General features: G+C 44.5%; 1 protein-coding gene across 2 annotated transcripts; it reads left to right on the top strand.

Annotated features, from left to right (window-relative positions):
- Positions 1-796: 796 nt before the first annotated feature.
- Positions 797-13,136, top strand: LOC124050859 (sine oculis-binding protein homolog). Of its 2 annotated transcripts, none has more exons than XM_046373786.1 (7): positions 797-1,115; positions 3,734-3,863; positions 4,173-4,367; positions 4,838-4,989; positions 6,270-6,365; positions 6,590-8,500; positions 10,703-13,136. In XM_046373786.1, exons 1-6 carry the CDS (start codon positions 1,023-1,025, stop codon positions 8,489-8,491), a joined length of 2,568 nt encoding a protein of 855 aa, XP_046229742.1. In that variant the 5' UTR covers positions 797-1,022; the 3' UTR covers positions 8,492-8,500; positions 10,703-13,136. The 2 variants fall into 2 exon arrangements, with proteins under 2 accessions (XP_046229742.1, XP_046229741.1); XM_046373785.1 differs by having other exon boundaries at positions 6,569-8,500.
- Positions 13,137-13,869: the final 733 nt, after the last annotated feature.

Raw genomic sequence — 13,869 nt, 5'->3', positions numbered from 1 at the left:
TATTTGTACAGTGTTTGTACTGTGTCCCCTCAGATAAAGCACAGTCTTTGCATTCCTTATGAAATGTATCTGTTGAGATTTGGGAGGGGTGGGCGCCAGGTGTTGGGTTACATCAACTCAGAGAGACCTCCCTTCCCTATGCGGAGAGGGCACGGTGAAGTTACACATAACAAATGACAGGAAGCATGGGACTTTTCTTTCATAATAAAAGCAGTAAGTGTAAAGGGTACTGCGGTGCAGTACACTTTATCTAAGGTATAACACAAATTATGCAACCTAATATGCCCTTTTTGTGTTTTGTTTACTTATATTTGTACTTATATTAACTCAGTTTTAGGCAATTTTAGTCAAAGATTTGTAGTCAAAAACATCCAGGAGACTAACTCATTGAACATTGCTTGAACAAACAATAAAAAATAATAAACTAACAATTAATCTTTGACAAATCAACGCTTTAGTGGTTAGATCTACTCAGGTTTGTGGCCACAGAAAGCGCTGTTAAAATGTACCCTAAATGGGATTTAGCTGGGATTGTGGTTGTAGACAAATTGTGGTGCATGTTGACAATTACACAGATCATAAAGCATTCTCATTTTGTTTTAGTTTTTTTTTCATTTTGTAATTCATATAAACATCTGTGTTTCAACTCTCAGCTAAGGTGTTGATTAGGCTATGTTTGATCTGAAGCTGTCTTTATAAAACAAGTTACTTAAGGTTGTCATTGAGAATATACTTTGAAAGTCCCAACCGGAAGCCGTGTCTTTGTTACTGGTACATGCTTGATGGTGTTGGAGAGGAGAGGGTAGTGATTGTTCGGCGGCGGAGCCTTCAGCCTGCAGCGCACGCATGTTCAGTGGACTCGTATGGTGTAAAGCTCCAGATGAGGGACTCAGAAGTCCGGGAATGACAGCCGCTGTCACCGGGAGTGACAGCTTTCACTCTAAGCTCCTCCAATAATAAGAAAAAAACCTCCAGCTGATACTCAACAGTGATCCGGATCGGATCCAGCCAGAACCAGGACTATGCCAGAGATGGAGAAAGGCAGACCACCGGAAAATAAACGCAGCAGGAAACCTGCTCACCCAGTAAAGAGGGAGATCAACCAGGAGATGAAGGTGAGTGAGTTTGTGTGCTTCTGCTGTATTAGTTTTTATGCAGTGAGACGTGATGATGACCGAGCGATAACTTCTGTGCGCACACAGCGTCTTCTCACTCGTAGCCAGCTGCTCACAAATCAGTGCTGGGAATAATGAGACGCATACTGTGTTTGTTGTCAATGACTTTTATGTAAACATACTTCATGCGTTCATATGTTCATGTTTCATGGACGCACTTTTTTTTGGAGGGAGGGTGGGGGGGTTTAGAAAAATCAAAGAGACCTTCATAGTTTGCATCCAGTATAAGACAGTAAACTACTCATAATAAAAACAATTAAACGTAAACTCGATATATGCCACGCACATCGGCAAGTGATATTTTAATTATAAATGTGAAGAATGGTGAAGAACAGTAGGCTGGTCTTCGCCTTCCAGTGACGCCATGTCAGGCCAGCTGTGGCCGGACGCTAATGTCCAGCGGAGATCCAGATGTGCGTCACTTCTTCCCAGCTCTTGCGGTGCGCACGGTTTCTGTACCACAGAGGCTTACACTCATGTCTTCCAAAAGAGAGAGGGGGTATTTATATCCTTTAAATAGCCTACCTCAGCCTTGCACTGGGAGAATCAATTCTAAGCCCTATAAATGTATATTGTAAAAGATGCACGTATCAGATAAGATAAAGATAATGTTCACTAGGCCATGTACTCTTAGTATCTCTCCTCTGTTGTCTGGTTTGAAGGACAGTCCCTGCACAGGCAATAGTAAGTTAAATCACAGAAACAGACATGATTCCCTCCAGCCTATTACTGCATGGAAACTAATCCGTGGATTGTCTGCCGTGTTTGGGTTAGGACACTGGCCATTTGAGAGTGTTGACTGTGGGATATCTGCAGCTCCTTCAAGCAGGAGCTCAAAAATCTAAAAAGACAAGCATTTTTTTGGGGGGAGGAGGTTTTGGCCTTTCGTGAGAGAGGAAATGTGGTCTTTTTGTGTAAGTGGTTTGGATTGTAGCTCTTGATAACCAGGGGAGGTGTAGTGTTACAACTTAACTAATTTTAATCAAAACATGTGAAATGCAATCCCCGCTTGATGTAAGCCTGCCTGGGCTGAATCTCAGGGTCGGCCTCGGTTTGTTGCCTTTGGCTGCAACTCTCTCTGTGGTTTGGGATATGGCTTGTCACTCTCACAAAGCAGATGTTTGTCTGAACTGCCAAAAAGAAACAAAAACAACATTGTGGGAAGTGGGGGAGTGGATGAAAAAAAAATTGCCCATCTTTCGTTAACAAGAAAATGGAAAGACCAAATGAGACTGTATGCATATAAGAAAGTTGCAGTCCTCCTGCAGACAATAACCAAGTTAGACATGATGTGAAACATACGTGACTTAATCCTAGAGATGTGCACCTTGAAAATGAGTCACATTATGAAAGGGCAAAAGAAAGGCAGGCAGGCAAGCAGGCAAACCGATTTCTAGCTCCGCTGAGGTCCAGCCTTGTGTTGTCTCTGTAATACATCCGTTTCAACACCACATTCGGACCTACTCCCTCCACGTCAGCCCTGAGCGCAGCACCAGACACCGGATACTTAACTTTAATCATCGTTAGGCATATTTAGCTGCATATGATACCGCTGCTTGCACTCACCCACACACTCTCCCAGACACACACCACAGCAGAAAGTGAGCAAGCAAGGGAGAGATCCATTTCTTTGAGGCCCTAGTGCAGAGCAGAGGTCGGAGTGAGGAAAGCAGGGGAAAGAATGTGCAGTCAGTACTACAGCACTACAACACCACCACAGCAGGCTGGCTGTGCTGGAAAAGGGTGAAACTTGAGAGGCAGCACTGTGTCGGGTGTCAGGGCTGGAAGGTGCTGGAGTGGAGGGGAGGATGGTGAAGATGGGAGGTGAATTTGGGGGGGGGGTGTCAGAGCAGAGGAAGAGAGACAAGAGGAGGGACAGGGAAACTGAAAGAGAGTGAGAGTGGTGGACATTGGGAGAAAGAAGAAGGGAGAGGAGTGGGGCATTTCCGAGAACCGTGGGACCTCGCTGTGGTGTAGGGTGTCCCGCTCTGATTTCTGCCCGTTCCAGATCAGGTTTCTCCACCAATCCGGTGCTCCCAAAGCCACAGAGAGGGGTGGGTGGATAAAGAGAGAGACCTTTGTGGGTTGTTTTTTTTCATCTGGTCGTAATAAAAAAAAGAGGGGGTGGGGGGGCACCACACATCCCATCTGTGGAGAACAGTTTTCTTTTCTCCCTCTTTTTTCCAATTAAAAGAGATAAACAAAGGATGATTCATAGATTTCACACTGGTGTTAGGTTTTAAACCTTTCCGTCTCAGATTTAGCAAGAGTAAACAACTTGAATACATCATGGAAAAAGCGTCATACTGTACTCCACTGTGCCCGTATTCATTTCTCCAACTGGGCTGGGGCTGAGAAAGAATCCCTTGCATTGATTCAGAGTAGGAAGGTCTGATTATGTTTAACATAGGATAAAAAGTTCCACTAACAACCCTAAGATGTACGGTCAGAATTTCCCATTTGCAGGCAAGCCATGGCTCAGTTACCCTATCCCTTTACATAGAACATTAATCAGTGATTTCTTTTCCTCTTTTTCTCTCTCTCTCTCTCTCGTGCAGACGTTTGCAGAAAGCACCATGAATGAGCTGCTGGGATGGTACGGGTATGACAAGGTGGACCTCAGAGACTCGGAGGCCAACGAGATCAGAAACTACAGAGAAAGACGTCAGCATGTGTCTGTGCTAAAAGGTGAGAGCAGGTGTCGACAGTTCACTGAATAGAGTGTTATTAAATTTACACTAACAGGTTCCACTGGTTTTAGTGTAGACACTGAGTCACTGTTCAAATGAGCTAGACATACTCTAATATAGTTTCAACCTCTCACGTTTCATTCATTCAGATGCATCTGCTGTTTCACAACACATCTTTACCAAAAATCAGCATAGGGCATTGTTACAGGTGCAAAAGATTTTACTGTATCATGTAAGCCATGATGTGGATACTGTATTACATGAAAACTCAAAGTCGTTTGCATTATGTTACACTTATGTCTTTCAGAAAACTCATTGCCAAAACCCAAAAGCCTGGACACCAAAGTCAGTCATACGGTCCTTGCCATGAAGAGTGGAGAGAGAGAGCCTTCCATTGTCCCCTCCTCTTCACCCTCCTCTTCCTCAACAAATTCATCCCTGACTACCCCCAAAGAGCACAAGAGTGCCCCAGTCATTGTTCCCCTTATAAAGCCATCAGCAGGTAGTTTGCTATGGGACTAAACATTAAGAGATATGGTGATTGTAATACCCTCATGCTGAGTGTTTAATCCATGACTTATATTGTGTTTATACATGAAAAGGTAGAGTACAGAGTCCTTCCAGTGATTCAAACTGTTAAACATAAGTATTGTTATTATTCTAATATTCTCTGAAGCTCAGCTCAGTCAATCTTATGTGAAATTCTGTGCAGCCCCTGAGTACTTTGACAGTACAATCATTTCTGTTGTCATAAAATAATTAATAGTAGCTGTGGGCCAAGGTCCAACGATCCCGGTCTAAAAGAACACAGCTCACCAATGTCTGTTTAGTTCAAGCAGGATTAAATAACTTGTTCACTGAAGAGCACTTTGCTTTAGTTGTTCACAGATATTTACAGATACTATACTTCTGAGACTTAAAATATTGCTTTTGAAATTCACTGCTAACTTTTTTTTCTGTTTTTGCCCCCAGTGGAAGATGTACAGAATGTGCAGATAGTGTGTGTTTGGTGCCAGAAGGAAGGGGTAAAACGCTACTCTCTATGTATGGGGTCCGAGCTCAAGAGCTTCTGCAGTGAAAAGTGTTTTGCTGCCTGCAGACGGGCCTACTTCAAACGCAATAAGGTTAGTGGTGAAAGAAAAATGTATGCAATACATAGCATCACTGTGGGCAGTCATAAACGATTAGTTGTGCCTTGTCCCTGTGTCCATCACATGCTGAGAATCCTGGTTTCTATATGGTGTTGAATGGTTTGTAGATGTAGATGTGTTGACTTTAGTAGACTGCACACATGCATACAGACACTATATGTGGACAGTTTGTGCCAGCTGTGTCACTCTCCATTCCCATGAGAGCATCAAGTGGTTTGTGGCAGGTAAACAGGCCTTGAGAAACAGATACTCCTGATCTTATGAGGTCATAAGTCACTGATTAATTTACAGGAATTGAGGAAGGGGATCTCTGAGAACACACTTTCTGGTTAATATGGAGGATCCAGTATAGGAATGGTGGAAGGGAGGTCAAAGTTTGTAGAGGACACTTAGTATCAGTTTCGCGTTAATGGAGGAGGGGCCAGCCATTAAGTGGCTTTGGTCTGGAGGACAGGAAAGCTGCAACTGTGGTGAAATGCTCTGATGCACATTGCTGTGATTTTTCACCATCCATTACGACATGGATATCCCTTTTTTGAGGTGCGGTGTGACAATCAGCTATATCCCCTTTCACCCTCACTGTTGTTTATACTGTGGTAGGTTTATTCACAGGACAACAGAGACAAAAAGCAGGGCTGAACAGGCTGTGTGCAACAAGCCCTCTAGATTTTCGTAGGCAGGGCAGAAAGCATTGCCGTTGGCTTGTCACTGCTTGTCTGAGAGGAAAGCCAGGAGGCCTGGGGCGAGGTGTCCACTTTCAGTGCATACCTTACCTTCAGCTGCCTCATGTTTCGTAACTCAACACGACTCAATGGGTCACAGAGATGGGGGAGCACTCAGATCCACAGTAGATCAGCTTACACGAATCAAGAGGAATTTCTTATATTAATACTGGCAAGGCCATTAATAATGTGACAATACATCACCTGCATTATCTGTCTGCTCGGTTGTAGAATTGTATCTGTTTCACAACACAGTGATTTCCCTTTGTTGAACTGACCTTTAGGGATTAGTGCCATGCATGAAGTTCAAACTGCTTCTAACCTTGATGACAAGGCAATTCATTTGAAGCTATTTTTTGCACTTGTAACGTAAGAAGCTGAAATTTGATTTAATGACCACAGAATGATTCCCGTATAGTGTTTTAATTTAATTCAAAGTGTCACTTCATCAACACAAATCGGAGAATGAACCCATCAAAAGTAGTTCTTCTTCATGGTTGTCATGTTGTGTCTATGGGTTTCCCCTGTCAGGCCAGAGATGAAGACCTCCATGGTGAGAGATCTCCTCAGCACCCTAATACAGAGGACTCGCCCAGACTGGTGTTAAAGATTAACAGCAATATCAGAGTAAGAGCACCCAAGCAATGTATCTTTTGTTTTCCAGTGTCAAGTATTGTTATGAACATGCTATACAATTACAAAATTAAAACAGCTTTATACTCATGTAGCTTGTGGATTTTACGTTAAAAGGATAGGATAAAGTCAGAGCATCTCCCATTGCCGTAACAATCTTTTCATCTAGGATCCATCACTTCAATAACCCCCCACAGTCTCTCTCCCCTGTGCCACAGGTATGTGATTGGTGCAAGCATGTCCGTCACACTAAAGAATACTTGGACTTCGGATCTGGTGAGGAACGACTCCAGTTCTGCAGCACCAAGTGTCTAAATCAGTACAAGATGGATGTTTTCTACAGAGAAGCCCGTGCAGCTCTCACCAGCTCCAGCCCAAACAGACCCAGCCAGGAAGGGAGGGCAGACAGCATCACAGCTGGTCAAAAGTTACTCACTCCGGAGTCTTGGAACAGCAGCAGCGCAGGAGAAGCTCGTCATAAAAACCTTTCCCCGAAAGGGCCTGCACCTATTCATGGATCAGCAGAGTCCACTTCTGTCTCCCCCTCAGAGGCATCCTCTTCAAATTCCAAGCCCTCTGGACTGAGGACACTGGAAAGACCCATCCAGCCTCCTCCACATCCGACAGCTGTTGAGGTGTCAACCCACCCTGCTTCCCTTCATCCTCCAGCCCCTCCTCGTCCTACTTTGGAACATCAGCCAGTACCTCAAATCCCCATGCCCTTTATCAGACCTCCTCTCCATGCTCAGGGCCTGAAAAGCCCCCTCGCCAACCCCCCCAGACACCCAGGCCCCCCATCCAGCCCTATCCATAGACCTCCTCACTCTCCTCACCTGCAACCCTCAACCTCCTCTTCCATGAATCCCCCTGGACTGATGCACCCCTTCCCAGGGGCCTACTTCCCCAGCTTACACTCCCCTCCCCTGAACATGATGCCAAGAGGTCCTGTTCCAATGCCTCCCATGATGAACTTTGGTATTCCTTCCTTTAGCCCGCTTCTGCCTCAGCCCACTGTCTTGGTGCCTTATCCCATCATTGTTCCATTACCTGTCCCCATACCCATTCCTATCCCCATTCCAGTGACTTCCAAGGCAACCCTAGAAACTCCAAGTCACAGTGGCGTTATCCAGTCTGTGCCAGAGGGAGCAGACAGGGGTAGACCCAGGGCTACTAGGCCTCTATCTCCAGGGATCCCTGAAGGAGACAGCAGATTAGTAGCCAACAACTTGGTTGGAACCTTGACTCAAGGTATTCTCTCACCAAGTGACCCCAACACAAGGGACACAGATTGGGTTAAATCAGAGAGGTCATTCCCTTCCCCAACATCCACACCCCATAGTAGAGTATCCTCCCCCAGAGCACAGTACAATGACTCCCCCTGCTCAACCCCAGAGACAGAGGGGGTGACAGACTATAAGCAGCAGCCGCCAGAGCGACAAGTCATTCAAAGGGTTCTTCAGAGGACCCAAGTGAAGTTGGGGGCCAGTACAAATGGAGTGGTGGACCTATCAGGACTGGGGGAGTCGGGAACAGGGTCCAGATCAGGTATCCATGACATCATCAGACCCACTCTTCCCCTACCACAGTCCCCTCCTCATGACACTGTCTACCACCACCAGGACTCCCAAACTCCACCATTACACAACCCACCCAGCCCCACAGGAAGCAGCCATCCACATATTGGTACATCCGCTACCCTGACATCTCAAGACAACAGTCCAAACGGGATGTCCTCCTCATCCACCCCGGCCAGTCCAGACTCTTACCCACTCCAGAGAGTACCAGCACCACCCCTTGACCCTGCACTCAGTGAACTGGAGGCTATCAAAGAGAACAAGTGCTCTGTTGTTGGTCAAGTGCGAATTGAAGGCCCTGTCAGTCAGTCAGAAGAGCCCTTAGCAGTTGTTGGGGAGGTAGGAGAGGACCCCCATGTTCCTGATGAGGACCATGCCTATGCCCTACCCACAGCGTCAAAGACTGGTGGAACCATCACCCCACTGCTCTTGCCCAAACTCAGGGACAAGGGTACCCTGCGGAACCCTGCTAATATTTCCAATGCTGGAGACATGGAGCCAGCTCTGAAGAGGCGATGCCTACGCATCCGTGATCAGAATAAGTAAAGGACGGAGGTGAGAGATTCTGTTACAAGGCCAGGCACAGTATAGACATACCACATCTTTCACTAGCTTTTCTGATACTTTTACTGAGTTACTGAGTTGGAGAACTACTCTACCTGGTTATCTTACTTATACATCCACAAAACACATGCCACAAGCAGCCTATGGGTGAGATTTACATTTCAGAAACTGTCAGGTAAATCTGAAAGTATATCAAGTTTACTCTTGTATAAATCCCATTGCAATGTACTCTGTGACAAATCCACCCATGTGGTTCTCTGCCGCTTAAATTAAAAACAACTTCTTATTCAATTCCATTTGACTAGGGATCAGATAATGTGCACATACACACATTCACACATATACAGCTTAATCACAGGTCTCATAGTATGTGCGTGGTCACTAAACAGCATGGCGCCAAAGAGAGAGAATCCCAGTAACCTGGCACTCTTCAGGGCTCTAAGGTTACAACAGGGGAAGGAGGTGGAGGGCACAAGCAGTGAGAGTCACTTTGAAAGGCGATCACTTCACCGCAACCCGACAGTCACAATGCTTTGTTTGCATGGCAGCCTGTTCTGTTGGCTCAAAGAGATTTCTATATTTTAACCAGTTAACTGACGCTTTTACTTAAAGTATTTTGCAGTTTATGAGGGGGTTGCAGGTTCATTGTCAAGAACAGATTGCTGCTGCTGAATCAAAACCGTGACCTTGAGGTTACGGGATTGTCTGTCCAACCTGACACTCAGACAGAGGGACAGATCAAGTGAGGCTGACAAAGTGTGACCATAAAGTTAAACTCTTGAGGCAAGGAACAATAATGCAACACAGACATCTTTCTGAGGACATAGGTGATTTTCAGGCAGACTATGAGGCACTGTGAATATAAGAGCCAGGTCTCAGCTGTGATCGAGTTCTGGGCTTCATTAGAAGACACAAGGGCAGAACCAGAGTGCTCCGATTACACATGTCATAATGACACCCTGTTCTCTTTTCGGCTCATCTCTCTCTCTCCCACATATGACTTTAGCACTCTCCTCTCCCCTTTCAGTCCTTTTCCTTCTCTTCACTCACCACCCCTGTCTGCTGCCAACCAGATGTTGTTGTTAGAGTGCAGCAGAAAATACCTCCTTACTTTGGACCAATCAAGGGGCCTATTAATTTCACTTGCTCGATTGGCAGTCGAAATGGCTGTAACACCACCCGTCGTCCTCACACACTGGTATCTCGCCATAATGAGATCATGTTTCCATTTTATTGTAGGTCCTGAGATTAATCCGCTGATATTACAGAGATAGGTTGGATTTCGAGCGGCCTGCTTTACTCTCCATTTTCCTCTCCAACGGCCATGGGTCGGCTTAATAATTATGTATAAAAATGATAGCTGTTGATAGACAAACATAAACCTTTATCTTATAGCCCAGATGTTAAACAATTCTCTTTCTCTATACGAGTTCTAACCTTAACTCTTTGTTGTTTTTTGTTGTGGTTTCATGCATCCCCTTAGTAACCAATACATATGAAATCACAGTGTGCTGTCTGTGTCGTGCAGACGGATTTATGGCCCTGCGTTGTGTGTAATGGGAGCTGGCTGCCGTATGAGAATGACTTTAGCTTGCCACCTCTGTGCTCTGAGCAGAACGCTGCTGTCCTTTACTATTGTCTCCAGTGCTAAAAGTCTTTTAAAAAAAAAATTGACAGAATCAGTGGCCAACTGGAGGATTTCACCTCAGGAAACAGCCCGTTATTTCGTCTCAGTTTTCCTTGCCTTTATTTGGGATATTTTATAGCCCCGTGTAATCCGATCCCACCACATGGGTATTCGCTGAGCGTTTGAAACTAAAACGCAATGGGACAGAGGGAGTACAGAACCCTGGCTTGGGCCCTTACATGCGAGTGTGTGTGCGTCTGTTTACGTTTAATAAGCGTGTTTCAATGAAAGTCTGTGTTCGTGTGAGAGAGAAATCGGCCAGATGTTCTTGGTTTGATTGTGCCCTCTGTGACAGTTATCTGAGTGTCGAAATGACTGAAAGTCTCATTCTCAGTGTTTATGCAGAATGGGCGGATAAAGGAATGAGTGTCCAGAACAGGAGGGGTTGATATAAGATATGCTAGAAATGGAAATTGCACAGAATAAGCCTAGAATCTACAACATCTCACTACTTTTTCGCCTTCTCTCTGTTTTTTTTTCTCCACTCTTCTCTACCTAATGAACAGACTCCCTGTTTAACACTGTATAGCGGTGCCAGATTGAGTGCCACGCCCTCTTGTGGACAACACCCTCCAGCCAGCCCTTCAGCCCACCAGTGCTGCTCTGCCTGTAGACCAGCAGGGTGCCAACCCAGGAAGCAGTCCAGATGGCCATATTATCACAACTCAACATGGGGAAAGAACACAACATACTTACACATTTTGTCTTGGACCAAAGAGTATTGTTGGCTAGTGTGTTATGTTGCGTTCAGTGAGCACTTGATATGACAGATCTTCTTCCTGTCTGACATTGCCCTAAAGTGTGCGTGTGTGTGTGTGTGTGTGTGTGTGTGTGTGTGTACAAGTTAGTGTGGCTGTCCAGATGCGCTCCTCCTCCTCCTCCTTCTCCTCTCCTTGCTGTACACAGCAGACAGGGCTCTGATCAGCCTTGTGTGGTCTTCTCAGATGGAGCCTGAACATGATCTCTTTCCAGGGGAAACGGTTTGTTTTCTCTGCCCGGCTTGCACAAAGAGCCACATTGTTCCTCTCCCCATATCCCACGCTGACTCCCCACTCCAGGGTTTGGGTTACCTGGCCGACGGGGCTCAGACTTCAGGAGCTTTTTTTATTTTTTTGACCGACAGCCAGGAATATAGTATACCCTTCTCCCCTCCACCTCGTGCCCAATCTAAATATGGCACACAGTAACATACTAATTCTGAGGTTTGATACCTCACAACTGATTGCCTTTGATTCCCTACTCTGCTCTCTGCCATCAAGGAAGGAGAGACATTCTGCTGAGACTAAGACTTTACTCTTGGGCAGTTTATACACTGTGGAGGGAGCCTGCCTGAGCTGTTAACACACATGACTGAGCAGTATAACAGAATCTCTAAGGAGAAAGGATGCTATCTCTGCCTCCTCTAAAGCTACATAGAATAAATGAGGGGACAACATACTGATATACAGTAGTGGATGATCCGTGGACACTTAAGTTGCCCTGATGACGCTGGTCTATAATAAATGTGTGATTTACCCTGACCTTTTATTTGATCTGCCAAAGCTTTGATGACAAATAAGAATTTAATTAACTTTAAGCACCAAGTGCCACGCACGTTTGCTTTAAAACCCTGACCATTCATGGCACACGACAGTTTAACTGCTCCTGATGCTGATTTTTCTATGATCAGACAATTCTACAAATCAGGATTGTAATATTACCAAATGTGGTATTATATTCAACCGTCAAATGCTGTAGTATGCAGCGATCAGTATTACAGTTCCCACTTTTGGGAATACCCGATGAGATTTGATCCAGCCAGATCACTTAGAGGCATTGTCAACACTTTTGTCCCAGTGTAAGATTTTACTTTTCTAGTTGAACTTTACGCAGATACTATTTGATGTTATATTAACTTATGGATGACGCATCTGTAGATTTTCACAAAAAAGTGCTTTATTTCTCCATTTGTTGTTTCTTTGGTGATTGTATTTTGTGAGTGCCGAAGCTCTTGAATGCCCATTGCCTTTATGTTTGTATACTGTATGCCCACTAGAGAGCAGTGTTTGCCTTTGTAACTTTGCACCTGCCCTTTTCTGACAAGAAAGCACCAAGAGGCCCACAGGCAGTCTGCCGAAGCCCATACGATTACACAGAGCACTGCAGTCAGTGCCACTCAGTGACTGATATCCAATGCCAAGTGCACAGCTTTTTCCCTACACTTCTCGTTGCCATTATTTTCTCATTACTTCTATAACAGTCATGTCATACCAAGAAGATCCGGTGTGTCCTTCAAAGCCTCTTTTTTTGATGAACAGTCCCCTGGGATCAGTAGTCATCGTGACCCCAGAATAACTCCAAATGTGGCCCACCCCTGCCATCATTCCAAAACTACATGCCTATGAGTTTGTGTGTTTGTGTGTGTGTGTGCCTACAGCAGCAACACATTTATACCCCCCCCCCCACCCCACCCCACCCCACTCCCAACTCATTCCTGCCTACATCTTCACTACAGGTCATGCCATTATGTTAGTGTCATCCTCGGCTGGCCAGGGGACTTCGTCAACAGCTTGTATGAGTTAGTGATGACATCATGGTATGCAATATAGCTGCGATGTCAACAAGTGGTCCTCTGATGCCGGAGGCCAAAAAAGGACTTTATTAAGACTACCATTGTTGGTTTTATTGCACATTTTAATCATTGCCATTTCTGACCTGATACAGGATGTGTGTTACTTCAATATTTGGACAAAAAAAAAAAAAAACTTCTTTTGTGTCGGACATTTTGTTGCTGTTGCTGAAATTCATCAGTACTTTCTGAACACCCCTGTCAAACATTTAGCCCACTGTCTAAATAAATTATTCACAGACTGTTTGTATTTGAACATAGATTCAGTAATCGAGAGCTTTGGTCGAGACCTCTTTGTAAAGTAAAATAAATAAAAGTTATTCTAAGAGTAAGGAAACGTCTGGTGTTTTTTCACAGTTCTTAACTTCTTCTGGTATTTATTTAATTTGATTTAAATCTTTTCTTACACATGATCTTTGTGTGTGTGTGTGTTGTAACTTTCTAAGTCTGAAATCTATACACACAAAAAACAATTAAGCTGATTTTGAGCTGCAGATAAGGATTGCACGGTACAGTGCCTTAAATATCTATTATTAGTGCTAGCGAGTCTGCAAGGCAGCGCATCAGCATTCCTAAAATACTGAAAGCTGGTCGAGGCCCTGAGCTGTGACGGTAAAACAGATGAATGAGATAAGAGGGCAGGAATTCCGGCTTGGTGAGGTCTTGTTAAGAACACTGATTGGAAGCATTTAGTGGGGCAGTGGTTTTCCGGACTGGGGCTACATAACAGATAGAGACTAAAACTGCAGGGCAAGAGTCCTCAAAACTCTTATCACTACACAGGAAAGGCAATAGATATAAGATTCATAATTGTCAAGTGATATACAATCAGGTAGTACAAAACCGGATGCAGGGTCTTGCCTTAACTTTTCATTTAACTTCAAATCATGTTATCAAAATGGCAATTGTGTCTTAAAGATCTATTTTATTTACTTACTTATTTGTTTGTTTATTTGACTAACTTTTCTATCAATAACATCATAGGCTACAGCATTTCCTTTGATATGTTTTTAGTTAACAAAAAAAAAAAAGGTCTGAGTTTTAGTTTGATAGGTCCAGCCGGAA

The sequence above is a fragment of the Scatophagus argus genome, chromosome 19 (assembly GCF_020382885.2).
Source record: "Scatophagus argus isolate fScaArg1 chromosome 19, fScaArg1.pri, whole genome shotgun sequence".
In the NCBI taxonomy this organism is placed as follows: Eukaryota; Metazoa; Chordata; class Actinopteri; family Scatophagidae; genus Scatophagus; species Scatophagus argus.
This window is presented reverse-complemented; position numbering and strand designations above follow the sequence as displayed.